Below are 14051 nucleotides of genomic sequence, written 5' to 3'. Positions count from 1 at the left end.
CATGTTCGAGTCGAAACTGTCTTTGTGTGACGTCCGTGTCTTTGAACGGACCAATCACGGCACGGGACTTCGCTCACCTCGTCCCGCGCACCCCCGTATTTTTGGCATCATCGGTTTCATGAAATAATTGCTCTAAACTTGGTCTAGTGGATTCCTAGTCTATGCTGGAAGTATTCCGCTCCTCGACGGGATGGCCTGGATGTCATTTGAATGTAAGGTCCTTAGTTTAAACATTGATATGACGTAGTAGAGTCGTTTTAACCGCAATTTTGACAGATTATATTGATGACACAGTTTAACTTAGGATGGAGTCTCACTCTCTCATTTAAGTGAAATGTGAGACAAAATACACAATTTGGAATTTGAACACCTTCCCCGCTTAGCGACTTCTGCTGCTGACTGTACTAGGAACGACAAAATATGTGTATGGATGTAAAAAAAAATACAAAAAAGCTGTGCTTTCATTTTTGTATTGGTAGAAATGCGTTTATCTTCTAGATAAATGATCCATAAAGTACTTAAACCAGAGAGAGAAATAAGATCATGACGCATTCGAAATTCATCATCACAGGCCTTTCCGTCTATTGTAGACGATTTATGCATTGCTGTTTAGACATATATTAGGAATCCTCTAGACGGAGTTTAGAGCAATTATTTCATGAAACCGATCCTGCCAAAAATACGGGGGTGCAGGGACGAGGTGAGCGAGGTCCCATGCCGTGATTGGTCCGTTCAAAGACACGGACGTCACACAAAGACACTTTCGACTCGAAAATGGAGTAAAACTACTGGATTTTGGGGCAGAGGGGGTAGAGCTACTATGCTTAGTCTGGAGGATGTCTTTTCTGTGTTTAGACAACGGGTTTGGTGACTGTGGAGGCCGATGCGCGCGGCACGACCTCCCACATTTTTGGCAGAGAAAGCTCATGCCACCTGAGGTTCCAGTCTCGGTTTACTTTTATTTTTACCCTATTAAAGTATAAGCAAGCAAAGACAAACAGTTACACTGTTTAATAAGCTTCATTATTTAAAGTTGATGATAAAGATCTGATTATTGTTTAAACTAAGCATTACATAAAATATATGTGATTACTTAATATTCTAATTTATTAAGGTGTTTTAAACATTTTCATTTGCAATATGTTATGGTCTCAAATTATTATAAATTTAAATATCGATGGTCTTCATCAAAACAAAACAAAAGGGGGCAGCACCCGTCGTGCACCTAACGAATACAGGTGTAGTGCATAATTGTTTTCCATCGTATTTTCTCGGAAACGTTCGTATTTGTTGTGCTACTTCAGTCAATCTCAGTACTTTTTGTATCGAGACTGACTGGAATAGCAAGACACGTTCGTACGATTCCGTGAAAAAGCGATGGAAAAGAATTATGCACTATATCTGTACTTAGTGTTTAGTAGGCATATATTATTGAGTGAGAGAATATTTTAAATATTTGTATATTTTGTTCTAGTCGAAATTCCATTGAAATTTTGCATTTATGACATTCCAAACATGAGTTTGTACTTATAATTATTATGATTTTATTTTCCAGAAAGCATTTATGTATATGCTTTATAATTATTTTTAAGGCCTGCGCATACCGGCTGCGTGTGCGTGACGTGCGCTAAAATGTTGGAGCCGCACACGTCACGCAAGCGGTGTGCCGTCTCTCATAAGAATCTGTATACTACAACGCGCATGTGCACGCCTATGCACACGCACATCCGGTGTGCACAGGCCTTTATGGATCGGGTAGCAGTATTCGATTAGTTTAATAAGAGAGTATTTAATTTAAGATAAGTACCTACTACCTATTCGTTATATTTATTTTCAATAGAAAATTGTAGCTTTCTAAAATGTTACATTAATGTGCCTATTACATTTTTTCTTATTCATATTTTAAATTGGGATAAGTATAATGCTTGTGGGTTATCACTGTTATCAGGTTATCTCTTCCAAACAACTTTCGAGTAATCAGTGGATGATATACTGTTACCCAGGCTGAACCTTTGGATAACCAATGTCGCAGAAGCAACAGTTACAGTCAGTTTCTTAACTGTTATTACTTTGTTCAGCAACTAAATATACACAGAGACTCTTAAACTTTCATCATATTCCTATATTGACAAATATAAATGTGTTTTAATCTTATTAAATATGTAAGGTAAACTACCCGATGGTTGGCAATAAAAAGTACCTGGCAACTTTTATTTTTAGGAAAGCCACCACGCCTACCTTAAAATATGGTTGAAGGTGCCAACCATTGTTGAGATGCCGACAATAGAAACGTTTACGCTACATGTTCCGTTTTGTCACAAAGGTATTTAATTTAGTGCCGTCTGAATAAGAGTATTTGTGATATGCCAGAGGTTATAGGTATAATATATATTGTTTGAGCAGTTTTATATAATGCGGACTGTGAGTTGTATTATATCTTGATTTAAAATAAATGTATTGAAATATATTTGTTTTGTCATTGTTATTATTTTTATTTAGAAAGCAATCAGCCTTTTTACAAAGTCTTACATAAATTAACTAAAAATAGGCCTTAAGTATCCTACGTTTCTAATTATATTTTTATTTTATCCTTAAATTTTAATTTTACTAAGTGAGGGGTCATCCATTAATTACGTCACACGTTTAGGGGGAGGGAGGGGGTCAAGAAAATGTGACATATTGTGACATGGGGGAGGGGGGAGACACAAACTTTGTGACGTCACTTTAACTTCATCAGTAACCGAAAATTTATTTAAATTATTTAGTTACAAGTTTTTAAAACGAAAATAGTTTTTAATCGTTTAATTTTCTTTCCTAAGCAGTTTTGGGTTATAAAATTACTAATATTTATATCGTCAAAAATATTTTGATAAAATATGAATAATACTTAGGTACTTACTTAATTCGATTTGGCGATTTTGTAGAAAAAATGTGACGTCACACTAGGGGGAGGGGTTTCCCAAATGTGACAAGGGGGGGGAGGGGTCAAAAAACCTAGAAATTGTTGTGACGTAATTAATGGATGACCCCTGAGCGCTAAAACCTACACCTTAGAAAACATAGTCCCCCGCCGCGTCTGTCTGGTATGTACGTATGTTCGCGATAAACTCGAAAACTACTGAACGAATTCTCATGCGGTTTCACCTATCAATAGAGTGATTCTTGAGGAAGGTTTAGGTGTATAATTTGTTATGGGTTTGTGTAACCGTGAGAAGCCGGGAGCGGGTCGCTTGTATATAAATAATTCATAGTAAATCAAAGATGTGTTATTGGATAATTACATTTATTAATGTAGGAACTTACAAAAAACTTAACAATTCAATCTTATTGTAAATATGTACAATGTCAGTGCATGGCACAATAATCTAAATAATTATGTACATTGACTGTACAACATGATTATTTGTTTCCATAATCGGCAGTGGATAGCTTTCATTGCTATTCATAAATAGAGAAATCAAATAACACAAATATAACATCATTATAACCCAAAATATATAAGACTTCTGATAATCGACTGAAAAACAATTATTACATTATACTTTTAAATACACCAATTGTTTCATATTCATCTTATTTAATCGATTCCATTAAAAAAATCAGACTATTATTATTCAGAGTTTTTGTCTATACTCATGGACAAATTTAGAGAAACGCAAAAAAAAGGTCCCATTACTGGATTACAGTACCTAAAGTAATTTCAAAATTAGTAATTAAACTATTTTTTGCGATACTCTAAATTTGTCCATGAGTGTAGTAGTAAAATTCGCCGACATAGGAGCTTATGGAACATATAATTTTTTTATGTAAGTATGGTATTCCACCTGTCCAAATTCTTTGTACAATGTGTATTGCGTCTCCCATTTTGCTTTAAAGAAAGAGTGAGAGGCAATGCACTTGGACAAAGAAATTGGACAGGTGGAATACCACCCTCATGTGCACCCATTTGTTACACAAGTTATCATAAATTTGTGAAACCCAGCGTCGAGCGTGCGTTCCGTAGGCTTCGGGTATAGTTTGTAGCTTGCTAATAGACCTCTACGACTAATCCTTTGTCCATTAAATTGTTTGTGCATAAAAAATCGTTCGTTCACTTTACCCAGGTAATTGAGTTACAACTCCTATGGAAATTGCAATAAGATTCAAAATTAACTAATGGATAAATATTTTGTTAGGATGTGTGTGGTCCGTTCAACTCACCGGCACTCAGTACTACGGTTACTGAGTGCCGGCGAGTCGAACGCTACAGAACCAGTCTAAAATGTGTCATCGAGATGCGTAACAAAGGCGCATCGGAGAGCGCACCTACACCGGTTTTTTGAACGTTAGACTAGCTTTTTTGCAGGTAAGTAGCACGTGCGGTTTTACTTAACAATAGACAAAGGATTAGCCGTCAGGGTCTATTAGATAGCTACAACCTATACCTATTTAGATTCTAGACGGCTTGGTCGCGGAAGGCGAGCGCGGTAATGGGTTTCTGGTGTCCGCAGTACTCGCGCTCCAGCGTGCCCTTCTCGAGGTCCCACAGCCGCGCGTAGCTGTCCGATGAACCTGCAACGTTACATTATAATTACACACATGAGTTCTATACCCCGTAAGACTTAAAATTAGAATTTTTCTAACCTTAAAAATAGAGGTAATTAACTTTTTCTTCCGAAATGCTAGCTCCTATGTGTAAACGACCCTATAATCTGTGCATAGTTACCTACTCAGATTTAATTTTGGAGGAAAAAATACCACTACTTTTGACGTTATAAAATTTCTAATCTGTAAAAAACGACAGTTGGTACGCCACACACTCCAGCCAGCAGTCAGTCGCGGTCAAAGAGTACCTACTAACATTGATTGAACTAGTAGCATGACAAATACGAACGTTTCCGAGAAAATACCATGGAAAACAATTACGCACCACATCTGTAAATACCTTTTTGCAGTGACCGCATTCGCGAATGCGTATAGGGAGCGTTCGCATTGGAGGGTCTGCCATCTTTTGGCCGGAATCGGAAACATATATGCACATGTACATTTCCAAAGCAAGTGTTACCATCGATCATTCTCGTCGGTACGTTTCCTTGCGCATAGTAGGTTCTGCCATCTTGTGGGCTACATCGGAAGCATAAACGAGACATTTACGCCTCGCGCCAAAAATCTGACGGCTGCTATGCTGCCCCCTATACTTCATGCACGGGGCCTATAGCCGTTTAAGATCGGTTTTCCTAGGATAGCGGTGCCGTCATATAGCGGCCGTGTCCATACTAAATAATAAGGCTAACTATGGAAGTCGTAGTATTTGTATAGAGACGGCCGCTATATGACGGCACCGCTATCCTAGAAAACTGGATCATTACCGGTGAAGAGGTAGCGCTCGTCGTTGCTGAAGGCGCAGTCCCACACCCAGCGCTGCGAGTCGTGGCGCAGCTCGCGCTGCAGGCCCCAGTCGCTGGTGCGCCACACGCGCGCCGTGCAGTCGCCGCTCGTCGTCACCAGCATTCTGGGAACGGTCACAACGGCCGGTAAACATGAGATAATCAATCGCTAATAACAATAACGACTAATCGTAAGCAGGCGTGGCTCACTCCGCGATAACGTCGCTTTGCTCCACACCAATTTTGGTGGCTAGCTATGAGCCGCGCGTGACGCTGTCGCCACCTAGTGGCCATATCTGTCCTGATCGTAACAGGCGCGTTTTGTTAGAGAGTGAGTCTTTTGTACCTAGTATTATTATCAATTCTGTGTCGTCTATAGTTCGTTATTTAGCATGAGAAAAAGACTACGCGATGTTAACGTCTCTTTTAATTGAAAAACGCTTTTTAAAAATCAGTAACTATTACTTATGAAAGCAAAAGAATGTAAATAATCGTATATGATTCATAATTGTTACATATTTGTAACTTTTTTTTTGTGTTTTTCAATAAAAAGACACGTCAACATTGTTTACCTTTTTTCTAATCATCATCATCATCATATCAGCCAGAGGACGTCCACTGCTGGACATAGGCCTCCCCCAAAGAGTGCCACAATGACCGGTCTTGCGCCAGCCGCATCCAGCGGACTCCCGCGACCTTCACCAGGTCATCAGTTTTTCTAATGCTTACGACTAATTGCAAGCGCAACGAATCGCAACTACAATCTGCATATGCGACTAACCGTATATGCTTTCAGTCGCAGTATATGACTAATATCAAATAAGGTGTTTTATGTAGGTACTGACGTGGAGTCGGGGCTGAACCGGCAGCGCAGCGCGTACTTGTTGTGCGCGACGAGGTGCTTGCGCGGCACGGGCCGCGGCGGCGCGCCGCCCAGCGCCCACACGTAGCAGCTGCCCTTGTTGTTCACGGCCGCCATCATGCGCCCCTCCGGGTCGATCGCGATGTCCTGGATCGATGCTTCCGCTTCCGGTATCTGTAACAATGAGTTATTGATTTAGGGTCGGTTGCACCAAAGCGCCGGGGCGCGCCGGCTGACGTTGATCGGTCTGTCAAATGTAGTTGGTGCGACTGGCCCTTAAACTTTCACGATTTTAAATTGTACAACGGGACTTAATCGCGTATTTAAGTTTTAAGATTTATGTCCGACGTTTCGAGGACAGCGTTGTCCACGTGGTCTCGGAGAAGACGCGATTAAGTTCCGTTGTACAATTTAATACTTAATTCGTTATTTTTTGAATTAATAAAGTTCTCAATTCAACTTAGAAGCATTTTTGGATTTAATTTAAAATGACCGATTAGATCCGGAACATCATGCCGATCGGTAAAATCCGCATTTGCTGAAGTAGGCGAAAGAACTCATGGGTTGAAATAGCACTGAGTCCGTCATGTACGGTGATGTACGGTCATGGACGGATGGATTGGATTGATGGTGTTGGTGGCTTGCATCCCACAAGTGGATGCCACAAAAAGGCGTGAACGAAATACATCCAGACGGAGATGACTGCAGGCTTGGCCTTTGTCCAGCAGGGAGAAATGCAAATGTCTTAACCTATAAAGCCACTTAGTTACCGCATAATGTATGTAAAAATTATGAGTTGTTACCTTAGAGAATATAAAGAAACGGAGTGGTCATTAACAGGCGTTCCCCTCTGTCAAAAATAGGCGGCCAATGGTCATGGTCAACCACATGTATGGACTGACGTATATCTGACATGGCTATGTTTACGTTACGTAAGTATACATTTGATGTGCCCCTCCCCCGCAAAAAACGGCAGACTATTTTGTACCGAAAATTATAGACATGGCCTCTCCGTTGGTTATATCCTCTAAGGTTGATGCCTACTTCACTAGTAACCTATCCTCCAATAGTACACACCAGCTGTTCATTCTGGTCGGTGCGCAGGTCCCACACGTGGATGATCCCGCTCTGGTCGCCGCCGACCATGATCTGCGTCTGGTCGGGGTGCATGATGACGGCGTTCACCGGCGCCGGCACTTGGAAGATTCGCTGACACTGGAACTGTCGGCCCACCCTGCAATGTTCATATTTGCATAACCTAGCCTGCAATGATACACACCAGCTGTTCATTCTGGTCGGTGCGCAGGTCCCACACGTGGATGATCCCGCTCTGGTCGCCGACCATGATCTGCGTCTGGTCGGGGTGCATGGTGACGGCGTTCACCGGCGCCGGCACTTGGAAGATTCGCTGGCATTGGAACTGTCGGCCCACTCTGCAACGTTTATATTTGCATAACCTAGCCTGCAATGATACACACCAGCTGTTCATTCTGGTCGGTGCGCAGGTCCCACACGTGGATGATCCCGCTCTGGTCGCCGACCATGATCTGCGTCTGGTCGGGGTGCATGATGACGGCGTTCACTGGCGCCGGCACTTGGAAGATTCGCTGGCACTGGAACTGTCGGCCCACCCTGCAATGTTTATATTTGCTTAACCTTTTAACCGCCATAGAGTCATCGAGCGTGCTCGTGTCGCCGGCGGTACGAAGTTTTGTCATATACTCAGTCCACGGCGGTTAAAAGGTTCAAGGTAATCCATAGTACAAAATTGTCGGAGGTTTAGGTACTCAATCCCGGTAGATGTCGCTGTTACGACTGGTCTATATTCTAAAATCTACATCGTGTGAATGTTTGTTCATCGTAAAATCCATAAGATGTTAAACTTATTGTAAAATTTCTTGGAGGATTTGTGTGGAATTTATTCAGCTTGAATAAACATGTTTGTTTATAATTAAAAAACAATTTTTTTTTTAACATGCCAGATGGTCAGACAACATTAAAAAGCATTAAAAAAACAGCAGAGCGGACCTGACATAGAACCGCCGCACACAGTACATAATCATAATAATCATTCATAATCATTTATTTATTTCTTGAATGCGGTACAATAAAGATGTAAAATACAATTTCTGAACAGCACATCCTGCCTGAATAGGCATAGAAATATTGAATATTACCTAAAACTATGACTAGATTCTTATGACCTACCATGCAGCATGCAAAAATAATACAGTCACGATATTTAAATACTACATTATACTATAAAATATGCGGCATATAGTCTAAATATTCTTTCAATGATTAAAAAGCATTTTGTACCAAAAAGTCCAACAAATATTTCTTAAATAAAGGCATTTCGGATTCTCTTATCAATTTAGGTAGCTTATTATACAATTTGGGTCATCATCATCATTCATTTAAGAGTTAGACTCTTGTCGGTGGAGCGATTTCCATGTATGTCGGTCCTCTGCCTTCTCCTTGACAGCCTGATACGACACGACGTTGAGCTTTTCCTTTACTTGATCTATGTACGTTCTCCTTGGTCTCCCCCTCCGTCTTGTTGCCTCAACTTTCCCTTCAATGATATTTTTGATAAATTCGTCGTGTCGTAGCAGCTAGGTGACCAAGCATCTTTCCTCTTCTGTTTTCTATGGTTCTCAACAAACTCCTCTTCTCTCCTACCATGCGTAAAACCTCTTCGTTTGTTTTCTTCTCCGTCCAGCTGACCTTTGCCAATCGACGCCAGCACCACATCTCAAAAGCCTCCAGCCTTTCCCTATCACGTTGCCTCATTGTCATACAATTTGGGTGCCATGCCATAAACACTTTTTGCACGCAAGGCTGTTTTTGATTGCTGATATGAAATTTTGTGTGCCTGTCGCGCACTATTATAAGAAGGAAATTGATTAATATTTAATTTGACATACATAGCAATTTCAAAAATATATAAACATGGCACAGTTAATATTTTCAAATTAATTAAATATGGTTTGCATGAGTCAGGTATCTTTAGTCCACAAGCAGAACGCAGACACTTCTTTTGAGCCATAAATACCAATTCTCGTTCAGTTGAGTTACCCCAGAACATGATACCATAACGCAATGTAGCTGTTACATCTGCTGTTACAATCCATGAAAGAGGCATATGTTCAGCAGTGGATGCAAATATGCTGAGAAGAAGATCCATAAAATAATAATATAATGCTCACAAGCTCACCTTATGTCCCAAATTTTAGCTGTACAATCTTCACCTCCCGTATACATCCATTTGCCATCATCCTAAAACAAAAAAAAACGCATTTTTAATGACAAACTGTTGTGAGTATGAAAGGTTAACTGGAAGAGATCCCTCAAAGGGATAAGTTCGCCTTCAAAATTTTTACTTATTTTATGTCTTTTTGTAGAATAAAGAAAGAGTTTACTACTACAAAATTGTTATCTACCTCTCTATCACACTTATCATATTTGTGCAATTTTCGTTTTTTTTTGACAGGCCCTCAGAGCACATCTGTGAGTGAGAAGTCCGATGAAAATACTACATAACATACTTCCATTTTCACATGATTTTGCCCCACAATAGCTAGACTGCAAGGGCAATGATTACGTAAACTATAGTTAATAGATTTGTGAAATCATATTTATAAACAAATTAAATATTCCTTCTCCTTCATTATTTATAATCTTCGGTTTTTTTTTGTAGGCCATTTCCTATTGCCTTATAGAGAGGGTAATTGTATCCCCCATTTTGATATTTCAATTATATCTAGACACCATAATTATTAATACACATAACAAAGGTGAGGTAACCCCCCCCCCCCTTTTGTAGTAATTAATTCCAGGAACCAATGTCCTACACGAATTTAAGCATCAAATGAATAACTTACTGAGAATCCAACTCTGGAAACATTTTTGCTTACACCCTCATAGTTCATGACAGGGTCTGGGTTGGTGCTAGCGAGGTCATACATGCGTATGTGCTGGTACCCACATGCCGCCACCATCTGGCCATCGGGCCTTATTTCTAGGCCATTTATTTGCTGGAAATAAAAACAGGTAGTAAGTAAAACACCAGCCAAGTGCGACTCACACGACACACGAAAGGTTCCGTACCATTACGCAAAAATGGCAAAAAAATCACGTTTGTTGTATGGGAGCCCTACTTAAATATTTATTTTATTCTGTTTTTAGTATTTGTTGTCATAGTAGCAACAGTAATACATCATCTGTGAAAATTTTAACTGTCTAGCTATCATGGTTCATGAGATACAGCCTGGTGACAGATAGATGGACAGTGGAGTCTTAGTAATAGGGTCCCGTTTTTACCGTTTGAGTATGGAACCCTAAAAAAGGAAAAAAGCTCTGGGTAAAGTCAAATGGTGGACTTTGGGCCAGGGATATAGCAACGACAATTAGATAATGTTTAATCTGAGGAAAATGCCATTCAGTACTTACATTATCATCACCTGACAACACCAATTTTGGTATAAATACTAGTACAGGAACCAGGTTAAATAATAAGGCTTACAGATGTAAACAATGCAATTTATTTTAATTTACGCTTTGTACTATTATTAATTTAAGAAGTACAGGTACAGTCACCAAATAATATGCTACTCAACAAAGGCGGCATAAATATCTGACACGATCTTATTTTATTTGTAGTGCCCTAAGAGCGTGTCACATATTTTTGCGGTCTTTGAAGAGTAACATATTATTGCAGGTGTCTGTACTTGTTATTGTGGATACACAAAGTCGAAATTAAAACAGATAAAGAAATAGCTATTAAATACCGAGTCCGGATGTTGCATAGTCCGCAAGCAAACGCCGCTGTGAGCCTGCCATAGCTTGATGGTGTGATCGTAGCCGCCCGTCACCAGCACCACTTGCGACGCGCCTGCCGCCGCATCTCCCGACATCTTCAATCAACTATTTATTGGTTATAAAGATTAAGAGCATTAAAATGTCTTTAACAATTATTCAGCCAAATGTACACAGTGTCAATTTGTTTAGAATGATATGTAAATTATTATTCACCAAGGAAATATTTATTTTCGAAAAAATATAAACAGTATAAACACACGCTCGACAAGCAGGGTATGCTGTCAAACTGACGTTTCAAATGTCATAATCGTCATGGCTGGGTCCGTATCAAACATTTATCAAAGAACTATCCCATTAATTAATTTTGTTTTGTTGTTGTTTATAGTTTCTAAATTACTTTCTCGTGATCCAGAATAATAATTATATTAATGTAGTCTAGACTACACTTTGTGTCCTAATATTCTAGAATCTAGACAATGAGAATTTTGATGAGAATGGATATATCGTTAAGGCATGTCTAGACAGGGACAATTTATCGCCAATCTGATTAAATTGATCATTATAATTTTCTTTTCTTGTTCTTTTATTTACGCTGTTGTTACAGTACGGATGTCTACCGTCTCCAATTCTCCCTCAATTGCACAAAGGTTAACTGGAAGAGATCCCTTAAAGGGATAAGTTCGCCTTTGTACTAATGACGAATGTTATTTTTCCTGGTTTGTTTTGTTTTTTGTACAATAAAGTGTTTTACTACTACTACTAAATTGTCCGATCAAATCAGGCAATGCGAACGCAAACGTCAATTTGGCTCGCCGAATTCAACCGCCGATTATGATCAATATTTGTGTTGTGAAGCCCGCTCCACACTCGTGCGCGAATCGCGGCGCGAAGCCGCGAACGCGAGTCTGGAGTCGATTTCGCATATCAGCGAACTAGACTCCACACTCGCGTTCGCGGCTTCGCCCGCGATTCACGCGCATAGTCTGGAGGGCGCTTGAGGCTAGTGTTCGCGTTTGGGGATTTTATTTATTTAGGGTGCTCGAATATCGCTTAATTTTAAATTATGTTACCCCGGCTACTCCCGTAACGATAAATCGTAGCGATAAAACTGTGCAGATAAATCGAACCGTGTGTATGACAAATCGTTGTCGATTATCGTAACGATTTGTCATACACACGGTTCGATTTATCTACACAGTCGGACTGCACAGTTTTATCGCAACGATTTATCGTTACGTATGTAGCCGGCATTAGTGGCCAAATTGGCGTTTGCGTCCGCACCAGGGCATTTCCATTTAAAGTTGTACCCTCGAGTTTTTCGCATGTCCCTTTACATTTTTTGCGTTTTACTCTTAAGACGAATTTTTTAACTAGGCAAATGATGTTTTTTAAGGAAATATATTATATAGACACATCATTTATTAAGTTTAATGCACAATAAATCACTTTTTTCTTACTTAAAATCAGGTTTTTAGATATGATAAAATCACTCTGTAGTACTGTCCCCTTCACCGACTTCAATTTTTGATGGACTTTTACACATATTTTTTCTATGAAGGCAACACCAAGTAATGCATTCCGGACATAGTTTAAATGTTGGAAAATGTGTTTTTGATGAAAAATAGCTTTAAAAACATCAATAATAGAGTTTAATTTCGATAAAAACGTTGTCCTGGCAAAATAGAGAAACGGACATAGTCCAGGTTGGTTACGCAGTTTTCGCTACTTAGCGAAATACTTTTTACCAATATTTTAGGTTTTTTTTCATCCCGGGAACCCTGTGACCATAGATAAAGCTTGTTTAAACGTCAAATTTGATTTATAACAGTCAAAACGCAACCTCCAAATCGTGCTGGTGTGTGACCGGTAATTTTACTCAATGTTTTGTCCGTTTTGTTCACCTGTTTATGCAGCTTGAACCTTAAGTAACTAAAACACTGTTAATATTAAATAAAACTATGTTTCATATAGTTATTTATCAAGCACATAAGTTGAACATTGCGGTTAGTTTTGTATTATTTTGAATAGATTTAATTCTGGATCAGACAAATCGTTACGTCCTTTTGGTTACAATTTGAAGCGTAACATATAGCCGGACTAGAAAAATGTAACCAAACGGACACGGTAAAGTCGCACGCACATTGAGTATGTATAGTTTTTACCGTGACTTTGTCTATACTTATTTAATTCATGTGCAATCAATAAGTCATATTTTATTAAGTAATATTGAGTTTCTTATGTTTAAAACTCTATGTACTGATTTTGGTACATATTTTGTAATCCTTTTTTTATTCACTGAGTATTTGTGTAAATTTTTGATTATTGTGATCTCGTCTTTACTTTGTCCATTAAGTTACATGGGTGTCCATTTGGAAATGTCCCCTTGATTTCAAAAGTATTTATTATTGTTTATTCAAAGTTTATAAACTAAAATATTAAATTTTTTTGACAATAATAACTAGTTTTGGTAATTCTAACTATTGTTATTCGTCACATGGCAGTAATGCCAATAACTATTTAATAAACCTAAAAATATCGTACGATTTGGGGCCACCTCGTAACCAAACCACCTAAAATTCCCTTTTATGAAAAATGTTTGTTCTAAATTGGACAATGATGATTGTTTTTAGGTTGTTTATTAACATTATTATGCTTTAAACATAAAAACATTTGCTTCAAGTATGTATTTTATTGACTATTTCAAAAACCATTTGTAACCAAACGGACCGCAAAAAACCTCCCTCATCCTATTAAATATTAATTTTAACTGGTTTATGCTAAAAATATGACGATTCTCTTTTGTGTTTCGTAAACTAGAATATATTTACTCATAGAATCACATAAAAAAGTACCAAATAATCCAGATTTTATTTTCAACTCGTCAAGTGAGTCATGGTACAACTTAAAATGGAAATGCCCACCAACTGATTTGATCGAACAATTTAATCAGATTAGAAAAAAAGTTGTTCTCATCTGGACAGGCCTTTAAAAACCAGAAAAAA

The 14051-nt window shown here is 38.8% G+C and overlaps 2 protein-coding genes across 3 annotated transcripts in view; both read right to left on the bottom strand.

The window, feature by feature from the left end:
• The window catches only part of LOC134670107 (essential MCU regulator, mitochondrial), a 117484-nt gene that overhangs the window by 13378 nt on the left and 90055 nt on the right, over nucleotides 1-14051 (bottom strand). The window lies entirely within an intron of this gene.
• On the bottom strand, nucleotides 3263-11322 carry LOC134670062 (target of rapamycin complex subunit lst8). Of its 2 annotated transcripts, none has more exons than XM_063527731.1 (7): nucleotides 11019-11322; nucleotides 10113-10265; nucleotides 9446-9507; nucleotides 7707-7860; nucleotides 6212-6402; nucleotides 5349-5491; nucleotides 3263-4551 (listed from the first exon to the last, which is right to left on the bottom strand). In XM_063527731.1, the coding sequence occupies exons 1-7, from the start codon at nucleotides 11142-11144 to the stop codon at nucleotides 4436-4438; spliced, it is 945 nt and encodes a 314-aa protein (XP_063383801.1). In that variant the 5' UTR covers nucleotides 11145-11322; the 3' UTR covers nucleotides 3263-4435. The 2 variants fall into 2 exon arrangements, with proteins under 2 accessions (XP_063383801.1, XP_063383800.1); XM_063527730.1 differs by lacking the exon at nucleotides 7707-7860 and adding an exon at nucleotides 7508-7661 and having other exon boundaries at nucleotides 11019-11317.

The sequence above is a fragment of the Cydia fagiglandana genome, chromosome 13 (genome assembly GCF_963556715.1).
Source record: "Cydia fagiglandana chromosome 13, ilCydFagi1.1, whole genome shotgun sequence".
Lineage (NCBI taxonomy): Eukaryota > Metazoa > Arthropoda > Insecta > Lepidoptera > Tortricidae > Cydia > Cydia fagiglandana.
This window is presented reverse-complemented; position numbering and strand designations above follow the sequence as displayed.

What these genes read in the sequence shown, in the direction of transcription:
- LOC134670062 (XM_063527731.1), bottom strand. Translation starts at nt 11,144, where the DNA reads ATGTCGGGAGATGCGGCGGCAGGCGCGTCGCAAGTGGTGCTGGTGACG. An exon ending in TTTCCAGAGTTGGATTCTCA is followed by an intron (nt 9,508 to 10,112) that starts GTAAGTTATTCA and finishes TTTTTGTTTTAG; the next exon opens with GATGATGGCAAATGGATGTA. An exon ending in GCTAAAATTTGGGACATAAG is followed by an intron (nt 7,861 to 9,445) that starts GTGAGCTTGTGA and finishes TAAACATTGCAG; the next exon opens with GGTGGGCCGACAGTTCCAGT.